The sequence below is a fragment of the Macaca fascicularis genome, chromosome 20 (assembly GCF_037993035.2).
Source record: "Macaca fascicularis isolate 582-1 chromosome 20, T2T-MFA8v1.1".
In the NCBI taxonomy this organism is placed as follows: domain Eukaryota; kingdom Metazoa; phylum Chordata; class Mammalia; order Primates; family Cercopithecidae; genus Macaca; species Macaca fascicularis.
The window spans coordinates 42,381,363-42,408,173 of record NC_088394.1 but is presented as its reverse complement, the minus strand read 5'-3'; the positions used below and the strand labels follow the sequence as shown (position 1 = coordinate 42,408,173).

Below are 26,811 nucleotides of genomic sequence, written 5' to 3'. Positions count from 1 at the left end.
CACTAATGAATGCCAAGGCTAAACATGTATTCTGCCTCACGCTCTCTCATTGACTTCAGGTCATGTTTAGGAAGAGAGCTGGGTCATAAAATCAACCTAAGTGTTTATTAAGAGAACCATACTCTGCAGAATGGGACCTTTGGTATTAGGATATGAACAATAACTTTCTAACTTATTTCAATGCAAGAAGTCAGTAAATAGTATAAAATTTGTAATCCATCATCATCGGTGGATATTAGAATATATTAGAACTGGACTTAAGCAGATAAACTGGATACATTAGAGTGTCATATTACAGAATATAATTTGAATTAAAATTTGAGAATTTGCTTTTCTTCCTGATTGGTATTGATTTTTTCTTCTAACAAAGTTTGCCTACAGTCCAGATAGTAATCTTCAGAAAAAGTACTTAAATGCACCTCACGTGCTCACTAGTTAGGGTATGCTGAGGTAAAATCTTTTCAGGTGAGGACACTTTTGTAACACTACTAATCATCTGCTCATTCATGTTTTGGTAGATATAACAAAAAATGAATTTATTCCAAACAACAGTGCCAAAGTTAAGTTTGCTGGTTTATTTTTTTCTTGCAGTTTTAGCTAAGGCAAATTATTTTTTACTTCTCCCTGTGATTTGGGAGCAGTTAAACATACAAAGAAATTTAACAATTAAATTTTAATTTTAATTACTTTAATTTTTTTTCTTTACACTTTACTGAAAATAAAGTTATTTTAAAAACATGCTCCTGGCTGGGCACAGTGGCTAATGCCTGTAATCTTAGTAGTTTGGGAGGCCGAGGTGGGAGGACTGCTTCAGTCCAGGAGTTCAAGACTAGCCTGGGCAACATGGTGATGCCCCATCTCTACAAAATTGTTTTTGAAAATTAGCCAAGCATGGTAGCATGTGCCTGTGTTTCCAGCTACATGGGAGGCTGAGATGAGAGGATCACTTGAGCCCAGGAGGTTGAGGCTGCAATGAGCCATGTTTGTACCATGGCACTCTAACCTGTGCAACAGAGTGAGACCTTGTCTCAAAAAATAAAAACAAAAACATGCACTCTGACAAAGACAACTTCTGAGAAACGAAACAAGCAAATTAATCTTTCCCTTTTGCATCTGCCAAAAATATCTCAAGACCAAAAAAAAAATAAAGATTGGATAGAGAGGATACGTCTGTATATTCAGGACTTTTTTGTGTAAAAGTCTGAGGAAATGTGTATTAAATGAGGCAAATTAGAGTGGGAAAATGAAAATGAATTCACTTCTTACAAGTGAGTTAAATCAGAGGTTTGGTGAAATCTGTGAAAAATACAAATTACTGTTTTTCCTGAAGCCACTCCATGATAGCTCAAAAGGAGAAACAAACATAAAGGAAATTCCTTCTAATTTGACAAATAATATACTTGTGAGGGAAAAAGATGCATCTGGAGTGCCTGTCTTTGTGGCATTGCAGGCATTTTGTTGAACACATGGAACTCAGTCTCAAAAATGTGTGTATATCTCATTCATTTTCTGGGTTTTTGGTACATGTTTGCCAGACATCTTCTAAGCTTTATTTAAATGAAAATAAATTAGACTGTGAAAATAACAAACCAGATAATGAATATGTTTTTAACATAGATGAGGAGAATTTTTATAATGATAGAGACTCTAAGAAAGCATGGAACTGTGAGCCGAGATCGTGCCACTGCACTCCAGCCTGGACAACAGAGTGAGACTCCGTCAAAAAAAAAAAAAAAAAAAAAAAAGCAAGGGACCCAGAAGTTGTTACAATGGAAATGAAAGAAGGTCAAGAGTTTGATATGCAAATGACAAAAAAATATGACCAAGATACCATGAGGCATCAAATTAGACATCAGGCATATGCCTCTATCTAGTGATCCAAAAGGTCTTTCAGATTCATTGGGTACCCCCTCCAGAGAGATAAAACATGATTCAAATAAAAAGCCACAGTATTTCTGCAGATATAGGCACTTAGAAGAAAACAAAAGCAACACAAGACTTGTTCCAGAAGCCATTCTATGACAGTCTCAGTGCTAGTAACTACAAAATCATGGTGCCTGAATTAGAAAATTTGAGTTCTTTATCACTACATCATGACAGAACATCAAAAGTAGATCTACAAAGAAAATGACAGCAAGATACACAAAGGTTTAAGAATGAAGTAGACATATTACAAGTAGAGTTCCTGGTTTTGAAGAAAGTTCAACTTCAAAAAGTGGTAGAGGTTTACTTGTTGTTACTCTTTGTTTTCTCTCTTTATCAATCATCGGATCCATTCTGAATTTCTACTGATGATAAACTTACGTGTAAAATTGGGTTATCTAAATCTGTACATAGAAATAGATTATTTCTGCTGTCTAAATGATAGAAGTTCAGAAAAACTTTCTCTAATCTTTGTTCCTTGATCAAGCAAAGTCTATCAAGTTTTCCAAGTGGTATAAGAAATCATAAACTAATTTATCTATATGCCTATGACCTTCAGAACCAGGATAAGCATAAAGAAAATTGCTTAAAATTATAGCCCTAGGGTTTTGCCTTCCATTTATGTAAAGATGAGATGTGTTTAGCAATAAAATGGAAATACAGTGGGAAGGAAGCAATGACTGAGAAGGGAGATAAAAATGTACTAGTCTTGAGAGTTGTAAGAAATATTCCTGGCCAATGAATCTGTTTCTTGTGCTTTCATGTTTTGTAGTGTATCTGTTTAACTGCAACTCTTGCAACATATAATTATAACCACTTTCAATATTTTTGAGAAGTATATATACTTTCACATAATTTAAATAACTCAAATGTTTCTGTTGAGTCAGACTTCTATATTCTATTGTTTGATAGAGTATGGTAAGTTAATGGCGTATATGATATTTTTATATAAGTATCATAAATTCTCAGCCAAAAATTTAGTGTATGACTTTAAAGTAGAAGACTGAGTTCTAGACAGATAAAAAAGAAAGATAAAAGGCAGTGGGGAAAAGAATAGCTTAGTGCACAAAGGGTGAAGCTTCCTTTCTGTTCCTGAAGCCCCACAATATCACATCTTCAAAAGCTAGCTGTTTAAAATCCAAGTTGTAAAGAAGGAAGAAGACAATTTTTGTCTTTGTCTTTTATGAGGTGGTGGTGGGGGTTCTGGCCTTTGGTCCACTGAATAAAATGATGTTCTTAATTTAATGCCATTTGTCTGCAATAGTCAAGTAGTGATATTCATACTGGCCTCATGAAAAGCAGAAGCATTTGATACTTTCCATAGGAATTAATGATCTTTCTATAATGTCAAAACCCTTGCTACTAACAAAACATGTTCTAGTTGTTGAAAGTGATTTAATCTTAGTTTTATATTAATGGAGGGGTTAGTTTATTATTTCCACTGATAGGTAAGAAGAAAATGTATAGGCAGTTCAGAGACCATATTTTGGATGTTCTTCTTTTTACTTTTGAGAAGAGTAACAGTCTGCTCCAATAGTGTCTAATTTGAGTACAAAGAGTTTGAACACAATGGTATGCCACAATATATACTAGTGATAATTTACTAATATGTATTTTGTTCCTAGTAAAATAGTTCAGTATATTTCCGCCATTTCATATTTATGACTCTTTCAAACATTATAAAGAGGAAATAGAAGTTATTGCAATGACAAATGATTTTATCACTCTCTAAGCAAAGCTCTATAATTTTATCTTATTTACTATTGGTGTTTTGAAATAAAAAAGTTTCTTTTTGTATTTAGTTACACTACAGAAATAAATGTGATTTGGTGGAGGTGCACTAGAAGTGGTTAGAAAACCTGGGGAAAATTTTGCAGCTTGCTTATTTTTTGATCACTCCTTTGTGGAATTGTGATAATTGAGTTTGGTGATGTATCTAAATACATCACCAAGTGCTTAGTGAGATGCTTATATTTAGCATTTATGCATGCATGTCATTCTTAGGACTGCCTATAAAAAATACTACCAAAAGAGAATATCTGTAGAATAGTCTCAGGAAAAAGGAACTTAAAGGACATGGGGAATTTCATCTGTCCAAATATATGCAGAACTAAGGCTCTTATTATATGGTAGTATATAGGTTAGATATCAGAGTGTAAACCCAATATTTAATGTAGTAAATTTTAAAAATCTTTTATTTTACACCTTTGGGTTTGTTATTGTCCTGAGAAAGGTTTCTCCAATTCTGGGAACCTTACACATCCTCTAGTGGTTTCTCTTTTCCTTTTATGGATTCATTGTCTTTAAATAAATCATTGACCTTTGGAGAATTTATGCTCTACGAGGTTTGAAGTTTTAATTCAACTTTTTTTCCCAGTTAGATATTCATTCATGGCAATGCTTTCATTGTATAAATGTGCAGGATATTCTTTAATTTTAGAGAAAGTAATGAGATGTCATTGTATTGAATGCTAGCTAAAAGTTTCCTTTGTTTATTTAGATTTCTCATGGGCATAAGAAAGAAAAAGATCTGTTGTACGAAAATTGCATGTTGCAGGAAGAAATTGCCAGGTTAAGACTGGAAATAGACACGGTGAAAAATTTGGACCAGCAAAAGGAAAATAATTATCTTGAGGACATTAAAATTGTGAAAGAAAAGAATGATTTCCTTCAAAATACTTTGAAGCTGAACGAGGAAACATTTACAACAACGATATTCCAGTACAGTGTACAGTCTGAAGTTTTGAAAGCTGAGAATGAAATGCTCAGTTTTAAATTGGAGGATGAAAACCAAAACCAGGAGAGACTGGAAACAGAAATTGAATCATATCGTTGTAGACTGGCCGCTGCTATACAAGACTGTGATCAAAGTCAGGCATCAAAAAGAGATGTAGAACTCGATTTCCAGAGAACAAGACAAGAGTGGTTTCATTTAAAGGAAAAGATGAATTTTGATATGAGCAACCTAAAAGATAAGAATGAGATGCTTTCTGAAAAACTTTCTAATGCTGAAAATAAAATCCGAAGCCTCAAAATGAAGTGGCACCACACAAAAGATGCTCTAAGAGAAAAGACATTGGTTTTAGAAGATGTCCAAAGAGACCTAACCCAATCACAATGTCAAAGGAAAGAAATTGAACAAATGTTTCAGAATGAAGAAGACAAAGTGAGTAAATACATTCAAAAGCAAGAATCTCTAGAGGAGAGGTTATCTCAAATACAAAACGAAAATCTGTTACTTCGACAGCAACTGAATGAGGCTCACAAGAAAGCTGATAATCAAGAAGAGACAATAATTAATATCCAAGAGCATTTTAATGCTATTGTCAAAAATCAAGCTCAGAGGGAAGAGCAAAGTCTTCTACTGGAGCAGGAAAACAACAAGTTAATTAATAAATGCAATTACATAAATAAAAGATTGTACAAATATGAAAAAGAGAAAGCAGAAAGAAATGTAAGTATTGAGAAAGAAAATATTTTAAAACTTCTTGAAAGAAAATATAAAGCAATATTTGGTTTTTGCTAAATGATGAGTCTCATTGAATATAAATATATATGTATTATAAACATATTTGCTTTATCAGCCTAGAAGCATGCCAGCAAAAAAAAAAAAAAAAAAAAAAAAAGACTGGAAAGATGCTTTACTTTGTGTAAAGAAATAGTGTCACCTATGAAATGTTGAGAGGTTAAGTTACAAGTTGTTAATAGAGACTAGTATCAATAGTGTAGTCTTACACTGCTGAAATAATACCTTTTTTTAAATTTGAGACAGAGTCTCACTCTGTTGACCAGGCTGGAGTGCTATGGCACCATCTTGGCTCACTACAACCTCCGCTTCCCGGGTTCAAGCGATTCTCCTGCCTCAGCCTACCGAGTAGCTGGGACCTCAGGTGCGCACCATCACACCCGGCTAGTTTCTGTATTTTTAGTAGAGATGGGGTTTTGCCATGTTGGTCAGGCTGGTCTCGAACTCCTGACCTCAGGTGATCCACCCACCTGGGCCTCCCAAAGTGCTGGAATTACAGGCATAAGCCACCACAACGGGCCTGAAATAATAATTTTCATGTCTTTATGTGGCCACATTTTGAGACCACGATGAAACAGATAAATGGAAATGCTCCTACCGGAAGTGAGTATTTTGAAGTTAAGATTCAATTTGGTGGGTGATTTCGACAGTTAGGTCCAGATTTCCCAGGTGAACTGAAGCGTACTGCTGTATCTCATAAGACTTTCCCTCAGGAGCTTCTTATATATTGAAGTTGGTTTAATTTTATTTTTATTCGTGTCAGTTTGACTTAAATCTGAAAATATTTCAATCTCAAATTATTGTCATGACCTCTCAACTCTGACAGGATTCACTTTTAATTAAGTATAATTTGGGACAGATGTGAATGTCAGTAAAACCATATTTGATTTCATCTTACCACTGGCATTTGTAATTTATTTTGAATGTTTTTACAAGTAATTTGTGCATAATTTTTATTTCTAAACTCAATGACTAATTTCATTTGGATATAACTTTGTCCAGTACAAAGATAATTGTAGCAATCTGAGATTTCTTTGTTTGGCGTTGGGTCCCCATGTTCAAACTAATGAGGGGTGACAGGATTCACATATAGTGGGAATGGAGTGAGTAGGAGAGAGAGTGTAGGAGCTGAGATCAGGGAAGTGGAGGCAAGATTATCAAGGGCTTCAAAGACCATTGAAATTTTAGTTTTATTTCAATACAGCAATCTAGTGGAAGGATTTGAGCAGGCAATTGAATAAATGAGGAATTGTGAAGTTGATTTGAACTTCTAATAAAGAAGAGAGAAAACATTTCAGAGTATAGAATTTACAACCACTAGTCTCACTCACATACCCATTTCTTTCTGAGACTTCAGTAGATGATTAAGCATTGCCAACTTAGGTGATGAATATATAATGGGCTGTATCAGTTGTCTAAGTTACAGAATACTGATTTGGCAGGAAAATAACACCTTTTCTGTCCTTAACTGAATTCAGTATTGAACAGGAATGTTCATTACACATGAGGAAAAGAAGGTGAATCAAAGTATGTGGTAATATTTTTCAAAGTATATATGTTAGAGTTAAATTCTATGACCATCATTTAATAATAAGGTGACATAAAATCAATAACAAAAATATCTTTACAGGAAATTGTGAGACAAATTCAACAAGAATTGGCTGATACTGTAAAAAAACAACCTGTATCAGAGCCTTCACTAGAGGCTACACCATGTTATGTTAATTTAGATGAAACACGGGACTCAAAGAGGAAATCAGGTCAAATCAGAAGTCAAGTATGTATAAAATATAACATGTCAACAGTTAGTCTATAGCTGGTTAAATAATATCAAGTGTTTTAGGATACTAATTTCAGTGAAGAGCTTTCTTTTTTATTTTCGTTATAATTAATTTTATTACAATTTTATTACCATTATAATATACTTATTTCTTAACCTCTTGACTTTTATTCTGTCATTTTTTCCTCTTAATTATGTACATATTTTTATTATAATATTTACCTTCAGGAAAAGTTGGGAATTAGACATCATTTCTCACAAAAGTTGAGAGACTTTTTTTCTGTGTAACAGTATTTTTTAGTGATTTTCTCTATTGCCATGGTGAGGCACACCAGATTAAATCAGAAGATAATGTTTATTTCAGAAAATTGTCTTATTTCCTATCTTTACTTTTGTGAATGGGTACAGAATCTCTGTATATTTATTTCATGCATTTCAGGATAATGCATACAGGGAAAAACTGTTATACTGGTCTTCAAAATATAAATGTTTTAGGTTAGTTTACAAACTACTTGAAATGTTAGGCATTTCTTTCCTATTTTGTTTCTTTTAAATATATTGTAAAACAGAAATATTCAGATCATGTATAGTATATAATCCAAAGTAGAGAAGAAATTTATCAAAATCCTGCCATTTGATTTTTAAAAGCAACTTTATTAAGATATAATTCACCTACCATACAGTTCACCCATGTAAAGTGTGCGATTCACAGTTTCTTAGTATATTCACACAGTTGTGTAACCACCACCACCATCAATTTTAGAACATTTTTATGACCCTGAAAAGAAACTCTGCATCCCTAAGCTATCATCGACCAGTTTTCCCCTTTTTACTCAGCTCCAGGGAACCACCAGTCTCCTTTGATTGTACAGATTTGTCCATTCTGGATGTTTTCTATCAGTGGAATTACACAATATGTGGTCTTTTGTGACTTTTTTTTTTCACTTAGAATAACATTTTAAGAGTTTTCTGTGTGGTAGTAGGTATCAGTACTTAATTTCTTTTTATTGCTGAGTAATATTCCATTGTGTGAATATACCAATCATTTTATTTATCCACTCATCAATTGATGGACCATCAGGTTGCTTCCAGTTTGGACTGTTATTAACAAAGCTGCCATGAACTTTGATGTAAAAGGGCTTGTGTTTGCACTTTTTTGTAAGAGTGCATATGTTTTCATTTCTATTGGGATTATACCCAGTGGAATTGCTGGGTCACGTGTTAACTCTTTGAGGAGCTGCCGGTCTGTTTTCCAAAGTGGCTGTGCCATTTTACATTCTTATCAGTATTGTGAGGGTGTTCTAATGTTTTCATACCCTTGCCAAAATTTTCCATATTTTTGACTGAGAAAAGATTTCATTCTAGTAGTGCTATGAGGTACTTTATTGTGGTTTTGACTTGCGTTCTTCTAATGACTAATGACTTTAAACATCTTTTTATGTGTTTATGAACCATTTGTATATCTTCTTTGGAGAAATATCTATTCAAATCCTTTACCCATTTAAAATTTTTTTTATTTCTGAATTTTAGAAGTTGTTTTTGTATCCCAGGTGTAAGTCCCTTATCAGATGCATGATTTTCAAATATTTACTTCTACTCAATGGCCTTCCTCTTTGCTTTCCTGATGGTGCCTGTTCAAGTTCCAAATTTTGATCAAGTCCAGTTAATCTATTTTTCCTTTTGGTGTTATGTCTAAGAAACCACTGGCAAATGCAGTCACAAAGATTTATGCCTGTGTCTTCATCTAAGAATTTTATAGTTTTAGCTCTTACATTTAGCTATTTTGAATAAATGTTTAGATATTGCATTTGGTGAGACAATACCATTTGTTGGAAATACTATTCTTTTCTCATTTGTTTTTTAACTCTTGGTGAAAATGAACTGAATACAAACATACAGATTTAATTTTGGATTCTCAACTCTAATATGCTGGTCTATGTCTATCCTTGTTCACTAACACGTCTTGCTCAATTTGTATGACATGGAGAAGCATTTTGTTACAAAATAAAGATAAGATGGTCTCACCTTCTTCATACAAACAGGCTCAAAGTAAGGTAAAGGGGAAATTGTACTTAATTTCTTAACATTCAAAGGACACATTTGTTTTATTCCTGAGAAGATTAAAGATAGTTCCATAATATTCTCTATTTTCTCATTGAAGAAATGAACATAAACATTGAATACTAGATTGATTAGTAAACACTCAAAGTTACTTATCTCTTAGAATTTCAATGAATTGAAATCAGGTCAAACATCTGATTTTGGTTAGAAAATAAAAATATTGGTAGTTTTTTTCACCTTTTATACTTTGTGAACCCAGAAGATCTAAGCCAGGTCTCAGTTAATTTAGAGAGTTTATTTTGCCAAGCTTGAGGACATGCCCATGACACAGCCTCAGGAAGTCCTGATGACATGTGGACAAGGTGGTCAAGGCACAACTTGGTTTTATATGTTTTAGGGAGACATGAGACATCAATCAATATAGGTAAGAGGCACATTGGTTCTAGAAAGGTGGGACAACTTGAAGCAAAGGCAGGAAGACTCAAAGTGGGGAGGGAGCTTCCAGGTCCCAGGTAGGTTATACACAAAGAAATACGTTCTTTTGAGTTTCTGATTAGCCTTTCCGAAGGAAGCAAGTCAAATATGCATCTATCTCAGTGAGTGGAGAGGTCACTTGGAATAGTATGGGAGGCAGGTTTGCCCTAAGCAGTTTCCAGCTGGAGTTTTCCTTAGTGATTTTGGGGGCCCAGGATATTTTCCTTTCACAACTTCAACCATATATTTCCTTTCATCCTCACCATCTTTATCCCATAACTTGAGGAACAAATTCTAAAAAGGCTCTTTTTCTTTATCAGACTTTGTAACTGAAGAAAATTTTAGAAAAACTTTCTCCTCAATAGTTCTTATGCCTTTCTCCTAATTGTCTGCTGCTTCTCGTTAGCATTGTTTGTTGTTAATAAATTAAATTCAGCACTTATTAATTCCTACTTTAAAGGACATTAATTTCTACTGTGTAAGTTATTTTTTCTTGATGTCTCTTTGTTTAAATCAAATTTTCTGTTTATTTTTTCCTAAAAAATTATCTAAAGTTGAGTCGCTGAAAACACCATTTATTTAGTTCAGCCATCTGTGGCTGGGGAAAACCTTGGCCGGGGCAGCTTATCTCCATTCCCTTGAGCTTCACTTGGGATAAATCAGAGGTTGGAGGACTGGAATCCTCAGAAGGCTTGTTCCCTAACTGTCTGGTTGTTCATAATGGCCATTGACTGAAACTTTAGTTGGGGCAGGCAGCTCAAATACCTTCATTGGAACTCCTAGGCTGTCTTTGTGGCCTGAGCTTCCTCACAACATGGGGGCTAAGTTCCAAGGACAAGCAGTGTGAGATGGAGGGCCTTTTCTAACTTAATGTTGGAAGGCACGTGGTATCACTTTCACCACATTTCTTCATTAGAGGCCAGTCAGTAGGGTTGGCCCACAGTCTACTTCTTTATAGGATACAGTTTTTCTTCTATTTTTATTATTTATCTATTTATATATATTAGAAATTGGATCTCACTGTGTTACTCAGGCTGGCCTTAAACTCCTGAGCTCAAGGGATCCTCCTGCTTCAGCCTCCCAAGTTGCCGTGACTACAGGCATGTTACCCCATGCCTGGCTTTCTTTTATATTCTGTGGTCATATATATTTGTACATATTTATAGGATACACAGTAATATTTTGATACATGTAAATAATGTATAATCATCAAATCAGGCTAATTATTATATCCAGCACTTCAACCATTTACCATTCTTTTTTTTTGTAAACATTCATAATCCTCTCTTCTAGCTTTCAAAAAAATACAATAAATCATAGTTAATCATATTCACCCTACAATGCCACAGCACACTAGAGTTCATTCTATCTAGTGGTAATTTTTTATCCATTAACCAACCTCACCCCATGCCCCACTCCCCTTCATTTCCCAGCTTCTAATATCCACAATTCTATTCTCTACTACCGTGAACTCATTTTTAAAAATTAGCTCCCACATGAGTGAGAACATACAGCATTTGTTTTTCTTTGCCTGACTTATTCTACTTAACATAATGTCCTCCAAGGTCATCTATGTGGCTGAGAATGATATAATTTTATTCTATTTTATGGCTGAATAATCTTCCATTGTGTACAGATACCACATTTTCTTTATGCATTCATCTGTTGATAAACATTTAGATGGATTCCATATCTTAGTAATTATAAATAGTGATACAATAAAAATGGCAGTGCTGGTATTTCTTTGATACATTTATTTTCTTTCTTTTTGATAAATACTCAGTAGTGGGATTGCTGGATTGTTTGATACTTCTATTTTTAGTTTTTAAGAAAGCTCCATACTGTTTTCCTTAATGGCTATACTAATTTACATTCCCTCCATGAGTGCGTAAGTTTCCTTTTTCTGCAACCTCACCAGCATTTTTTACTTTCTGTCTTTTCGATAGTAGCCATTCTAACTGTAGTGAGATGATATCTCATTGCAGATTTATTTCCTTTCCTGATGATTACAGATGTTGAGTATTTTTTCATATATCTCTTGGCCATTTGTACATCTTCTTTTGAGAAATGTCTATTCAGATCCTTTGCCCACTTTTTAATCAGATGATTAATTTTGTTTTTGCTGTTGGGTTGTTTGAGCTCCTTATATAGTCTGAATATTAGACCCTTGTCAGCTGAATAGATTGCAAACATTTTCTTCCATTATGCAGGTTGTCTCTTCACTCTGTTGGTTGTTTCCTTTGCTATGAAGAAACTTTAATTTTGATATAGTCTCATTGCTCTATTTTTGCCTGTGTTTTTGATGTTTTAGTCATCACAGCTTTGCCTAGACCAAGGTACTGAAGTATTTCTGCTATGTTTTCTTCTAGTAGTTTTACAATTTTGGTTCTTATGTTTGTCTTTAATCCATTTAGTGTAGATTTCTGTATATGGAGAACTATAAGGATCTAGTTTCATTCTTCTGCCTACAGATATCCAGTGTTCCCAGCCTCATTTGTTGATGAGAATGTTCTTTTCCTGATGGATGTTCTTGACTCTTTTATCAAAAATTGCATGGCTGTAAATATGTGGATTAATTTCTGGGTTCTCTATTCTTTCTGTTGATCTATGTATTTGTTTTTATACCAAAACCTTGTATTTTGGTTACTGTATCCTTGTAATATAATTTGAAGTCAGGTAGACTGATGCTGCCACCTTTTTTTTCCTCAGGATTGTTTTGGCTAGTGTGGCTCTTTTTTGGTTCCATGAGTTTTAGAGTCATTTTTCCTAACACTGTGAAAAAGCGATGTTGGTAGCTTGATAGGAGTAGTGTGGATTGAATTTGTAGATCGCATCGGGCAGTATAAGCATTTTGATGATACTCATTCTTCCAATCCATGAGCGTGGATTTTTTTCATCTGATGGTTTAATTTCTGATTTCTTTTGGCAGTGTTTATATTTCTTCTTGTAGAAATCTTTCATTTATTTGGTCAGATGCATTTCCCGGTATTTTTTTTTTCTGTGGCTATTTATAAATGGGATTGTGTTCTTGATTCGGCTTTCACCTTAAACATTATTGGTGTATAGAAACGCTGCTGATATTTGTACGTTGATTTTGTAACTAGAAACTTTACTGAAATTGTTATCAGATCTAGGAGCCTTTTGACAGTCTTTAGGGTTGTCTAGGTGTACAATCATATCATCTGAAAAGAGAGATAGTTTGACTTCTGCAGTTCTTATTTGGATGCCTTAAATTCCTTTTTCTTGCCTGATTGCCCTGGCTAGAACTTCTAGTACTATGTTGAATAGGAATGGAGAGAGTGGGCATCTTTTTCCTGTTCCAGTTCTGAAGGAAAATGGTTCCAAGGTTAGCCCATCGAGTATGATGTTGGCTGTGTGTTTGTCATAGGTGGCTCTCATTATTTTCAGGTATGTTCCTTTGATGCCTAATTTGTTGAAGGTTTTGATCATGAAGGAATATTGTGAGTCTACTGAAAGCTTTTCCTGCATCTGTTGAGACGATCATATGGTTTTTAAAAATTCTGTTTATGTAGTGAATCATATTTATTACTTTGTATATGTCGAAGCAACTTTGCATCCCAGAATAAAGCCTGTTAGATTGTAAAAAGTGAATTTTGGGTCAGGCATGGTGGCTCTTGACTGTAATCCCAGCACTTTGGGAGGCCGAGGCAGTCAGATCACAAGGTCAGGAGATCGAGACCATCCTGGCTAACATGGTGAAACCGCATCTCTACTAAAAATACAAAAAATTAGCCAAGTGTGGTGGCGGATGTCTGTAGTCCCAGCTACTGGGGAGGCTGAGGCAGGAGAATGGCGTGAACCTGGGAGGCAGAGCTTGCAGTGAGCTGAGATCACGCCACTGCACTCCAGCCTGGGCAGTAGAGTGAGACTCGGTCTCAAAAATAAATAAATAAATAGATAAATAAATAAATAAATAAAGTGAATTTTTGATGTGTTGCAGGATTTGGTTTGTTAATGTTTTGTTGAGAATTTTTGTGTCTATGTTCATCAGAGACATTGACCTGCAGTTTTCTTTTTTGATTGCCTCTCTTTCAGCTTTTAATATCAAGATGATGCTGTATTCATAGAATGAGTTATGGAGGAGTTTCTCAAAGTCGATACTTTGGAATAGTTTCAGTAGGATTGGTAACAGATCTTCTTTGTATGTCTGGTAGAATTTGGCTCTGAATCCTTCAGGTTCAGGGCGTTTTCTTTGGTTACTAGGTTTCTAAATTACTGATTCCATTTCAGAACTTGTTATTGTCTGTTAAGGGTTTTAATTTCGTCTTGATTCAATCTTGGGAGGTTTTGTATTTCTGGGAATTTATCCATTTCCTCTAGATTTCCTAGTTTCTGTGCATAGAGGTGTTCATAATAGTCTTTGATGATATTTTGTATTTCTGTGGGATCCATTGTAATGCCATCTTTGCTATTTCTGATTGTGCTTATTTGGATCTTCTCTATTTTTTCTTTGTTAATGTAGCTAGCTAGCTATCAATCTCATTTATCCTTTCCAAGAACAAACTTTTGGTTTTGTTGATTACTTGTAAGGATTTTTGTGTCTCAAATTTATTCAGTTCTGCTCTGGTTTTAGTTATTTCTTTACTTCTGCTAGCTTTGAGGTTATTTGGTTTTTGTTTTGCTAGTTCTTGTAGGTGTGATTTTAAGTTGTTGATTTGAGATCTTTCTAACTTCTTGATGTCTACATTTAGTGCTATCAACTTTTTTCTTAATACTGGTTTTGCTATATCCCAGAGATTGTGGCATGTTCTGTCTCTGTTTTTATTTATTTTCAAGAGGTTTTAATATCTGTCTTTATTTTGTTGTTTACCCAAAAGTTATTCAGGAGCAAGTTGTTTAATTTTCATATAATTATGTGACATTGAGAGAAATTCTTGGTATGGATTTCTATTTTTATTCCACTAGGGTCTGAGATTATGCTTGGTATACTTTCAGTTTTTAAAAAATGTACTGAGACTTGCTTTATGGCTGAGCATGTGGTCGATCTCAGAGTGTGTTCCCTGTGCCGATGAGAAGAAAGTACATTCTGTGGTTGTTGGGTGGAGGATTCTGTAAGCGTCAATTAAGTTCAATAGGTGAAATGTGAAATTTAATTCTAGAATGTCTTTGTTACTTTTCTATGTCAGTGTCTAATGCTGCCAATGAGGTGTTGAAATTTTTAACTATAATTGCATGGCTAACTCTTTTCATAGATCTAGAAGTACTTGTTTTAGAAATCTGATGCTCCAAGGTTGGGTGCCTATATATTTAAAAATATTTATGCCTTCTTGTTGAATTGAGTTCTTTTATCATTGCGTATCATTCTTTATCATCTTCTTCTTTGTCCTTTTTTAAAACTGTTGTTGGTTTAAAGTGTGTTAATCTGATACAAGAATAATGACCCCTGATTTTTTGTTTTCTGTGTGCATGGTAGATCTTAGTTTATGGCTTTACTTTGAGGCTGTGGGTGTAATTATATGCGAGGTGGGTCTTTCGAAGGCAGCAGATTGTTGGTTCTTGATTTTCTTTAATCCAACTTGCCACTCTGTGCCTTCTAAGTGGGGTATTTAGATCATTTTATCTAAGGCTAATATTTATATGTCAGATTTTTATCCTGCCAGGATGTTATTATCTGGTTGCTTCGTAGTCTCCAATGTGTATTTGTTTATAACGTCTGTGAACTATGTACTTACGTGTGTTTCTGTGGTTGCAGGTATTGTTCTTTCATGTCCCTGTTTAGAACTCCCTTAAGGATCTCTTGTAGGGCTGGTCTAATGGTTTTAAATTCCCTTAGCATTTGCTTGTCTGGAAAAGATTTTTTTCTCCTTCACTTATGAAATTTAGTTTGACAGGATATAAAATTTGAGGTTTGAATTTATTTAAGGATGCTAAAATAGGCCAACACTCTTCTGGCTTGTAAGGTTTTGCTGATAAGTCTGCTGTTAGCCTGATGGAGTTCCCTTTGTATGTGATTTGACGCTTTTCTCTAGCTGCCATAAGACTTTCACGTTGACTTTTGGATGCTTTTCACTATGTGTCTTTGGAATGACCATCTTGTGTAGTATCTTATCTCTGAATTTCTTGAATTTGCATGTCAGCTTCTCTAATGAGACTGGGGAAAGTTTTGTGAATTATATTCTAAAATGTGTTTTCCAAAGTACTTATTCTTTCTCCACAATGCCAGTGAGTCATAGATTTGGTCTCTGTATGTGATCCCATATTTCTCAGAGGTTTTGTTCACTTTTAAAAATTCTGTTTTCTTTATTTTCATCTGACTGGGTTGATTCAAAGGACCAGACATCAAGCTCTATAATTTTTTCCTCTGCTTGGTTTAGTCTGTTGTTGAGGCTTCCAATTGTGTTTTGAAATTCCTATAGTGAGTTGTTCAATCTCAGAAGCCCAGTTTTCTTCTTTCTTAAAATGGCTATGTCATCTTTTAACTCTTGAATTATTTTACTTGCTTCCTTTGTTAGGTTTCAACTTTTGCTTGGATCTCATTGTACTTCCTTACCATCCAGATTCTGGATTCTAAGACTATTATTTCAGCATTTCAATCTGGTTAGGATCAATTGCTGAGGAGCTAGTGTGATCCTATGAGGGTTAGAAAACACTATGACTTTTTGAATTGCTGGACTTCTTTCACAGATGCTTTCCTGTCTGAGAGGGCTAGTGTTTATTTATCTTTTTGAAATTGCTGTCATTTGGATATGACTTCTGGTTTCTATATTCCTATTCTTCCCTTGAGTGTTTGACTGTTGTGTATGTTGGAACAGTTCATTGGTTTAGTTTCTGGGTTCTTTCAGAAGGCCAAGGATCTTTATGAATTTCTCCTTCCTTCCTTCCTTCCTTCCTTCCTTCCTTCCTTCCTTCCTTCCTTCCTTCCTTCCTTTCATTCAAGTTTTGTTGTTGTCACCTGGGGTAGAGTGCAGTGGTACAATCTCGGCTCACTGCAACATCCGCCTCCCATGTTCAAGTGATTCTCCTGCCTCAGCTTCCCAAGTCACTGGGATTCAGATGTGGGCCACTACACTAGGCTATTTTTTTTTTTTTTAAGAAGAGATGAAGTTTCACCATATTGGCCAGGCTGGTCTCGAACTCCTGACCTCAGGTGATTCACCTGCCTTGGCCTCCCAAAATGCTGGGATTATAGGCATGAGCCACTGTACCTGGCCTCTACGGATTTCTTAGTTGTGGCTAGTTTCTTGCATTGGTTTTCACAGGCTAACTGTGTTGAGGGAATTAATTTTGTTTGGTAGTGTAATTCTGGCTTCAATCCCATAGATGGTGCTTTGGAGTAAGAGCTGGTAGATAGGCTCTTACTCAGCTGCATAACTCTTTTGTATATCAGTGTGTTTGGAGCAGGCCTCTGAGGAGGGGGAAATAGTTGGCAGGGAGGCAAGAAATGCCTTTCTCACAAAGTTTGTTCCCTAGCCTTCAGAGAATCCCCTTCAATCACTGGTGCTACACTCCCTCTTTCTTAGCTCCAAAGAAGTCCCTGGACAGCTGCACAGCCTCCATCTTTAAGGCCAGGGATGTCCAATCTTATGACTTCTCAAGACCACATAGGAAGAAGAAGAATTGTCTTGGGCCACACATTAAACACACACTAATGATAGCTGATGAGCTAAAAAAAGTTGCCAAAAAAACTCATAACGTTTTAAGAAAATTTACAAATGTGTGTTGGGCCACATTCAAAGTCTTCCTGGTCTGCATGCAGCCCATGGGCCCAGGACAAGCTTGCTTTAGGGGCAGCCTGAGCCAAAGGTTAGTCCTCCAAATGTCCAGGGACCTGCTGATTCCTTGTGCTTGGAAGAGTCTGAGTGGGATACGGGGTATGTCTGCAGGTGTCTGTGGATGCTGTGGGTCAAGGGTGAAGGTCCCCTGGATAGGGTGGATGGTGCCATGGGTGTGCAGCTGGTGAAGTATGCACATCCTGGAGTTTTTTGCTCAGCAGTTGGCTTTGAGGACCATAAAACTCATGCTCCCCTGACCAGGTTTTCTGTGATGTGTACTTTTAGGTAAGGCCTGACCAGCTAGTTTTGCCCCAAGCTTTCTGAACCCAAATCTTTGGCCTGATATGTGTTCCAGGTCACAGGTTTCCCTCGGATGGAGTCTGTGGCCAGCCAACAGGCTATGCTTTTTCCAGACCAGTCTTGTAGAAGGAGGCACACCCAGCTCCTGTGCCAGCACATGCATCTGTGCCTCACTCTTCTCATTGTTCTGAGAGTCGGGGGTGCCACCCCAATTTGAGCTCAGGCCACAGATATCAGCTCAATACCCCTTAACTGTGCACTCAAACCCTGGGAAGTTGGGACGGGTCTCGTAGCTATATCCTCTGGTACCTCAGGGTCAAGCATTGGCTGTGCTGGAGTGGGCAAACTGCTTTCAGGCTGCCAGACAAACACTCAGGTGGAGCAGTGGAGGCTGTGTTATGTGTACACCCTTGAGGGAGCAACCAGGCAGGAGCTGGGGAGGGACAGGCAGACAAGGGGGTGTGCAAATCAAATGCACTTCAGGCCCTTGGGAAAGGCAGCCCTGCTTTCTCCTGGTTTGGCTGTCAGCAGGGGCTAAAGTAACTCAGAAAGATGGAGAGCCTTGGGGGATGGGTGCCTATTCTCATATTTTCCTGCAGCTACCTCATGCATGAAATCTTTTGGGCTCCATGCATGTTCAAGCTCTGCCTCTCCCTACTCTCTTGGCAGTTCCCCCTGCCAATTCAAATGTCTGTGTGTATCATGGGATCTCTTGTACCTAGGATCTCAGAGGTCCCTGGCAGGATTGTGTGACCTCTAGTTCCTTCACTCTCTCCTTCCTTAGGTCCAATTCTGGACCAAGAGCTGGTCCTGGTGACTGGTGACTCCATCTGGCTTCCTAGCTTCCTTCCTCTTCAAACTCAGTCTTGGGTAGCGTCTTGGGTAGCCTCTCTATTGACTTTGAGTGCTTTTTCCCCCCAAAATCTGTTCAAAGTGTGATGGCTTACTCAATATTTTGTTTTCTGTCTGTGGAAGAGGTGTTTCCTGGCTGCATCTGGTTGATCATCTTGTTCCCCAGTTAAAAATGTAATTGATATTTTGATATGGTTTGGCTCTGTGTCCCAACCCTAATCTCATCTCAAATTATAATCCCCATGTGTGGCGGGAGAAACCTGTGATCCCCACATGTCAAGGGAGAGATGTTATTGGATTGTGGGGACAGTTTCCCCCATGGTGTTCTCATGATAGTGAGTGAGTTCTCATGAGATCTGATGGTTTTATAAGGGCTCTTCCCCCTTCTCTTTCTCCTCTCTCTCCTGCCACCATGTAAGATGAGCCTACTTCCCCTTCTGCTGTGATTGTAAGTTTCCGGAGGCCTCCCCAGCTATGCAGAACTGTGAGTCAATTAAGCCTCTTTTTAAATACATTTTACTCAGTCTTGGGTAGCGTCTTTATAGCAGTGTGAAAATAGACTAATATGTATTTTAATAGCGATCGTATTTAACCTGTAGACTCCTTCAGGTAGTATTTTAACAATATTAATTCTTTAAATTCATGAGCATGGGATATATTTCCATTTGTTTTTGTCCTCTACCATTTCTTTCATCAATGTTTCATAGTTTTCTTGCAGGGGAGCTCTATCACTTCCTTGGTTAAATTTGTTCCTGAGTAGTATTTTATTATTTTTTAGCAATCATAAGTGGTATTGATTTCTAGTTTTATTCCATTGTGGTTTGAGAAGATACTTGATATGATTTCAAGTTTTTAAAATTTGCTAAGACCTGTTTTCTGGCCTAATGTATGGTCTATCCTGGGGAATGTTCTATGTGCCGATGAGAAGAATGTGTATTCTGTAGCCATTTGATGAAATGTTCTAAGAGTTTGTTTGAGGGGTCTAGGTTTTTTATATACAGGATCAGGTCATGTGCAAAGAGAAATTTCAATTTTTCTTTCCCAATTTAGATGCCCTTAATTTTTTTCTCACCCAGTTGCTCTGACTAGGACTTCTAATACTGTGTTGAATATGAGTGCTGAATGTGGGTATCCTTGTCTTATGCCAGTTCTTAGAGGAAAGACTTTCAGCTTTTCCTCTTTCAGTGTAATGTTAGTTGTGGTTTTGCCATATATGGTCTTTATTGTGTTGAAATATGTTCCTTCTATGCCTAATCTGTTGGAGGTTTTATCATAAAGATTCATTAATTAGAGTCTTATTTTCAAGTCTTCTTCTCACAGTGATTTATTGGTTTAGGTTTGGATAATTTAATGTGGTGTTCCTAAAACTTTTTTAGAAATTATGGGGAATAACAAAGGGTGTGAGGGGGCAAGAGACTTTGTACTAAGAAGTGACTTAGACGGAGTGCAGTGGCACACGCCTGTAATCCCAACACTTTGGGAGGCTGAGGCAGACAGATCACTTGAAGCCAGGAATTCAAGACCAGTCTGGCCAACATTGTGAAACCCCATTTCTATTAAAAATACAAAAAATTAGCTGGGCATGGTGTCAGGTGCCTGTAATCTACTCAGGAGGCTGAGGCAGGAGAATCGCTTGAACCCAGGAGGCGGAGGTTGCAGTGAGCCAAGACCATGCCACTGCACTCCAGCCTGGGCAACAAGAGTGAGATCCCACCTCAAAAAAACAAAAACAAAAACAAAAACAAAAACAAAAAAACAAAAACAAACAATAAAGAAGTGACTTGGAGCCATTTTAAAGAGGAAATATATTACACAATCAGGAAAATGAAAGCCTACTATCACATAAAAATATTGTGTGGCAAAGATGATGTGAGTAAAACATACATTTTTGTGATTCCTGGTGGTTTTAAATTTGTTTTTGATTTTCTAAGTAATTCAAAGATCCATGTTTTAAGAATCTACTACAGTATAGATAACATTTTATTGCAACTGAATTTATTTAAAAATGATTAGTTTTATGTTAGACTATTCTGTCTTCTTTCTTCATTACAAAACCATATTATTTTACTTATGCAGCCTGATCTTACAGAAGCAGTGGAAACTGCATCTTCAGAAGGTCTACATGTGGATGCAGAGATTGAAGTTCTTCAACAGTCATTATTATATATGAAAACAATGCAAGAAAAGCGCAAAATACTACGGAAGGATCAGGAGAAGTTGGAAGAAGAACTAGTAAACCTCAAAAGTCACATGGAAATGAATATGTTACAATGTGACCAATTGGAACACTATAAACAGGAGGTCGAAGAAGGAGCAAGGCAGGAGATAGCAGAACAATTAGAAACCATTGATCTAATTTTACAGGTTAGTTTATTATCAGGAACGTGCCTTCATTCATTTCACTGCAAATTACATTTTGGATACATACATAGTATATGTTTCCTCTCCTTCACTTATAGCAATTTGTTTGGTAGATTTCTAGAAGGAAGGTGGTATCTGTTTCTCTCTTTAAATATTTCACTTGCCATCATTATTGTAACTAAATTGATCTTCCATAATAATGATTCTCATTAGTGAATCATTTGATTACTAAGACAAGTGGCATGAAACAAGACTAATAGAGAAAGAAAAATGTGATTTAGAAATTATACTATACTCTTGAAGTATTCTTAAGTTATATTGCTCAATTTTTCAGAATTTAAATTGATTTTATTATTCTTTGGAGTGTTACATTTCATGAGTACTACTATAAGCATGATTTAATATTTTTACAATTCAGATTAAGTTATTAATTTAGTTGATACTCATAATAAATATATTAAACTTCAGTTGCTTTTTTTCACATACTTAGAAATGCTCTCTACGTCACCTACCCAAAACAAAAAGAAACAAATACACAATAATTATTCAGATTATAATTATTTGTTTAATGTACCCTTTCAATTTGTTTTAGACACAGAAAATAGCCCATGACAAGTTACAGTTTTTAACAGAGGAAAGCAATGCTACTATGAAAAGTCAGATGGAACTTACAATTAAAGATCTGGAATTCAAACTCTACAAAGCAAAAACTTCACAAGCAGACTGTAATACAACAGAATTGGAAAAATATAAGGAACTGTATCTAGAAGAATTAAAACTTAGAGAATCTTTGTCAGATGAACTAAACAAGTAAGTCAAAACACAGAATCATAGAAAATAAATGAAGCTCATTAATTTGCCTCAAAGGCATAACTTTTAGTGAGACAGGTTCATGAGATTAGGGGGAAGTGAAAGCTAACTAGGTTAAACAATTTTGGAAAATGATGTTAGTAAATGAGCTTACCTTTAAAATGTTAATCCGCCAGTGGCTCACCAGAGGTCAGAAGCTCAAGACCAGCCCAGCCAACATTGTGAAACCCCGTCTGTACTAAAAATACAGAAATTAGCCGGGCATGGTGGTATGCTTCTGTAATCTCAGCTACTTGGGAGGCTGAGGCAGGAGAATCACTTGAATCAGGAGGTGGAGGTGTCAGTGAGCCAAGATCACGCCACTGCACTCCAGCCTGGGTGACAGAGTGAGACTCCATCTAAAAAAAATTAATAATAATAAAATAAAAAAATTAAAAAATGTTAATCCAGGACAATTCATGTCACTCCCCTCTTTTTGGATGTGTTTTTTTGTTTGTTTTGTTTTTCGTTTTTTTGAGATGGATTCTCACTCCGTCACCCAGGCTAGAGTACAGTGGCACAATCTTGGCTCACTGCAACCTCTGCCTCCCAGGTTCAAGCAATTCTCCTGTCTCAGCCCCAACCTTTCATATTCTCACCACTCCTGGCTAATTTTGATATTTTCGGTGGAGCTGGAGTTTCACTATCTTGGCCAGGCTGGTCTTGAACTCCTGACTTCAAGTGATCTGCCCACCTCAGCCTCCCACAGTGCCGGGATCACAGGCCTGAGCCATCGTGCCTGGCCTGTTTTTTGGTTTTATATGGCTCTTTATCCCCTTAATATTCTTATGTGGTTAACCTGATCTATTAGTCTTTCAGCCAAGTTTCTTTGAAGCTTCATAATTTAGACAGTGATATTGTTACACAATTGTTTGTCAGCATTCCCCTATATAGAAATATTAATGAATTGAATTATTTTTTATAAGATTACAACTTAAACTGAAAAAGGGTCAGGTACTTCTACTCCTCTGCACATTCTGGCACTCAGTAAATTAACTGTCATTGATTGCGACCTTTGGTAGTATCATTAGAGGCCACCTTGGAACAAAGTATTTTGTATAGTTTTTCCACGCCACATAAAGGCATACTTGTGAAATAGGGAATAATTAACACAGGGTTGAAAGGAAATCTAATTCACAAAGTGGTGAAAAATAACACCTTGGTCAGCCTGAGGTGGTAGGTGGAATACCAAAAGGGCAGGCCCCACTTCTGATGCGTGGGTCACAATTTTAGGAGTTAATCACCCTTGGAGATGATTGAGTTCTCTTTGATCTTGGCTATCTCCTTCTCCCCAGGGAATTGTTGCTCTGAATGATTCCTCAGTGTCAAATGCTTCTCAAATAATGGGTGAAATGTACAAGGGTGGTAAAAAGACATGCTTGAAAGTGTCTTTGAGAGAGAGTTTTTTTTTCTGTAACTGGCTTACTAAATACAAGTATTTCTAGCTTTATTTTACTTTTAGTTATTTCACTGGAGTAAAATATTTTTGGATTTATAGTTTTGGATATATTTCGGTACTCCTGTATATCTAAGGAGTACCACATGATGTTTTAATATATTTATACATAATCAAATGGTGATTCTAGTCCAGCAAATTAACATGTTTATCATTTCATATAGTTACCCTTTAAACACAAGTATTTATTTGCTTTTTTACTTTTTTTTGTTTTGAGATGGAGTTTTGCTCTTGTCCCAGGTTGGAATGCAGTGAAACGATCTCGCCTCCCGGGTTCAAGTGATTCTCCTGCCTCAGCCTCCCAAGGAACTGGGATTACAGGCACCCACCACCCCTGGCTAATGTTTTGTATTTTTAGTAGAGACAGGGTTTCACCATGTTGGCTGGGCTGGTTTTGAACTCCTGACCTCAAGTGATCCACCTCTTTTGGCCTCCCAAAGTGCCTGGATTACAGGCATGACCCACCACGCCCAGCCTAACTAAACACAAGTATTTCTAATGGCATCCTTAAGAATCTTGTAACTAGAGCCATTTCAGAAGGCAACAAATGTCACCTGTTAATCCACATATCATTGATAGCTTTCGCTCTTCCCTCTCTACTTTGTTTGAATTACTTGTTAAAAATCCTCTAGAAGTACATGTAGTTCTTTAGAACAATTTAAAAATTAAAACTGTGTACAGTACACATGCTCTCATACATTTTCAGAGTTAAAACATAGTTTGTGGTATCTTTCATTGACTCATGGTGACTTTTTAAACAATGCAAGTCATTTAGACATAATTTGTAAAAAAACCCAAAATACTCAGTATCTGTGTTTTGCAATCTTCACAGACGTAAAGAAATTCTAGCAGACGTCAGTACCAAACTTCTTCAAGAAAAAGAGCAGAGCGGATCTTTATTTACTTCTCATACTATAAGGGCAGTCCTACAGTCAGCATGCAATGGAAATCTTAATGAAAATTTAGGTCTCAACAGAATACATATTCCAAGAGAAACCTTAAGGATTCCTACCTTAAGCTCATTGTCTTCAAATATCAGAATGGAGAGCGACTTGTCAAAGGTTAGATATAGCATCATTTTTTCTTTCCTTCTCAGACTTCTGATATAATTCTTGTATTTTTTTTGCAAAATATTGAGTTGTCTAATTGACTTATGTATTTTAAGTAAAGGTCATAATTAACTGTGTTTTTAAGGAAAGGAAACAAACTTTACAGCCTTTTTTAAAAGTCCTTGGAGCTCTCATTGTCAAGAGATATTCATTTGTTAACTTTATTCGATAAATGTAACTAAACCGGCACATTTTAAATTTCTGTAAAAATTGCATTTAAGTTAGATTTTGGAAATGAAATGGTATTGCCTGACAACTAAAGGTATACTTTGAGATGGTTTGGCTTACTTTCTAATTGATTTTAGTTTGGCTTGGGTTCATAATGCTTTTAAAGTTTTCCTGTAGCATCTCAAGGTTCCCACTTCTAATCAGACATGAATGATTGATATCAAACACCTGACCACATATGGATGATTATTATGTAAAGGAATCTAAGACAAATACTTTTTATGAATTCTATGAACCTGTAACACTAAAAAAGGTTTCTTCTGTTTTTCAGCTTAAAGTTTTGTGATTTTCTTACATGAGTACATCCTTAATTGCTATTGTACTTACAGCATTTTAATATCAATTGTTATAAAATGTTCTTGTTGCTGTGCAATCATACAGCAGGTTTTAAATACTTAAAGCAATATTTGAATTCATAAAGTGAAGCTCACTTATGTCTATCTTACCATCACTTGAATGATTTATGGCTAAGATGACAATGATATCAAGAGTAGTTAAATAGCAAATGTGACCAAATAGAATCCATTCTACTTCCTACTCAGAATTCCATGTAAAACTGCACAGGGTTCCCATCTCCCTGGGACATGACCCTTTCAATGTTTCAAGGTTCAATTGAACAAGAACCTTGCAATCCAACTGTTAGGGTGGCATTAGTCAGATATGAGCAGGCAGGAGGAAAGGTAGCTATATGGGAAGGAACACCCCAAAACGACTCTTAAGGTGCTTAGTAATCACTCATTCTATGGTTGAACTGTCAGATGTGTTAGCTACATTCAGATAAAGAAGGGGAAAGGCAAAAGGGATGGCTATACAACCTTTCTGGGTGGCAGCAATGAGCAATGCCACCATTGGGTAGAATTTATCTTGATCACTGGGTTCTGCACATGTGCATTAACCAAGAGTAAGGGAGAGCCCCCCAAGCCTGGGTGTGAACTGGTCAAGAACAAAGGCAGGAACCCAAAGAAGAAAGTGAGGAAAAAGGTCAAATGCAGAGTGTACTGGGGCTGCTCCCAGCCAAGTTGGCCCACTCTTCTCTTAAAGCATACTGTCACTTCTGCAATACATTTTTTGCTAGATTTACTAACTGATCTTTTGGCTGAATTCTTTCTTGCAAGAAGACAAGAACCGAGGACACTTTCTGGAACTCCAGGCTTGGCAATCTCTCTCGGTGTTGTGACTTGCATGCTGTCTTGAGGTAAGGGCTACGCTCCCTGCTGTCTCCTCTCACATGTATGCTCCTATCCGGCATAGTCTATGAGAATGCTGAGCATGCCAATCAAGCTCCCTGGCATCTCCGCTTTGTGTGCTCAGCTGAAGCACTTCTACCTAATGCCTGACAGAGCCCCTCCAGGCACTGAATGTTTTCTTCTTGCCAGAGACCCCAAGGCTTCTGATTACTTCCACATTCTCACAACTGACTTCTGGGGACTCACCACCCTGTCTTTCTTCACAGTTGGTCCTGCTGCCGATGCCATCACGGCATCTCTCTTGCTAGCCAATGCCACCTACTTTTTCCTCTTCTTTTTCCAGATAGGCTCCAATAGAGTGGCTTTGGCCCAGGCTGGAGTACAGTGGCCAGATCTCAGCTCACTGCAAGCTCCGCCTCCCGGGTTTACACCATTCTCCTGCCTCAGCCTCCTGAGTAGCTGGGACTACAGACACCCGCCACCTCGCCCGGCTAGTTTTTTATATGTTTTGGTAGAGACGGGGTTTCACCATGTTAGCCAGGATGGTCTCGATCTCCTGACCTCGTGATCCGCCTGTCTCGGCCTCCCAAAGTGCTGGGATTACAGGCTTAAGCCACCGCGCCCAGCCTAGAGTGGCTTTTTGAATGCTCTGTCACTGTCTCCTCTGCACTAATTCCATCTCCCGAAGGAATTTAGGTAAATTTCAGGTGCTATGGTCTTGGTTTAGGGTTCTCCTGGATGTAGCTACTACCCAAAACTCTTTCCATGTTCTGACCACTGAATTCTCCGGGATTTACTAGTCAACTTCCCTCTTGTCTCTGGCCCTCCCCACTGTCCTTGACATGCTTTGCCTGTATGCAGAGGGTTATCACACAAAAAGCTACAAAATTATAATTGGGCACAGTCATCTATAATTAGACGGGAGACCTATGGACCTGGGGGATCAACAGACCAAATGAGGCAAAGAGGTCA

General features: G+C 36.8%; 1 protein-coding gene across 18 annotated transcripts in view; it reads left to right on the top strand.

Annotated features, from left to right (window-relative positions):
- LOC123570511 (coiled-coil domain-containing protein 144A-like) overlaps positions 1 to 26,811 on the top strand; it is a 72,712-nt gene that overhangs the window by 41,697 nt on the left and 4,204 nt on the right. For 5 of the 18 annotated variants that reach the window (XM_065537569.2, XM_065537567.2, XM_065537572.2 and 2 more), the window contains 6 exons: positions 4,424 to 5,377; positions 7,080 to 7,226; positions 20,726 to 21,013; positions 21,603 to 21,820; positions 24,148 to 24,376; positions 25,768 to 25,847. In XM_065537569.2, the coding sequence (XP_065393641.1) occupies positions 4,424 to 5,377; positions 7,080 to 7,226; positions 20,726 to 21,013; positions 21,603 to 21,820; positions 24,148 to 24,376; positions 25,768 to 25,847 (1,916 nt within the window). Of the gene's footprint in view, positions 1 to 4,423; positions 5,378 to 7,079; positions 7,227 to 20,725; positions 21,014 to 21,602; positions 21,821 to 24,147; positions 24,377 to 25,767; positions 25,848 to 26,811 lie in introns of those variants that run through there. The other 13 variants (XM_074026703.1, XM_065537568.2, XM_074026706.1 and 10 more) reach the window with 6 other exon arrangements.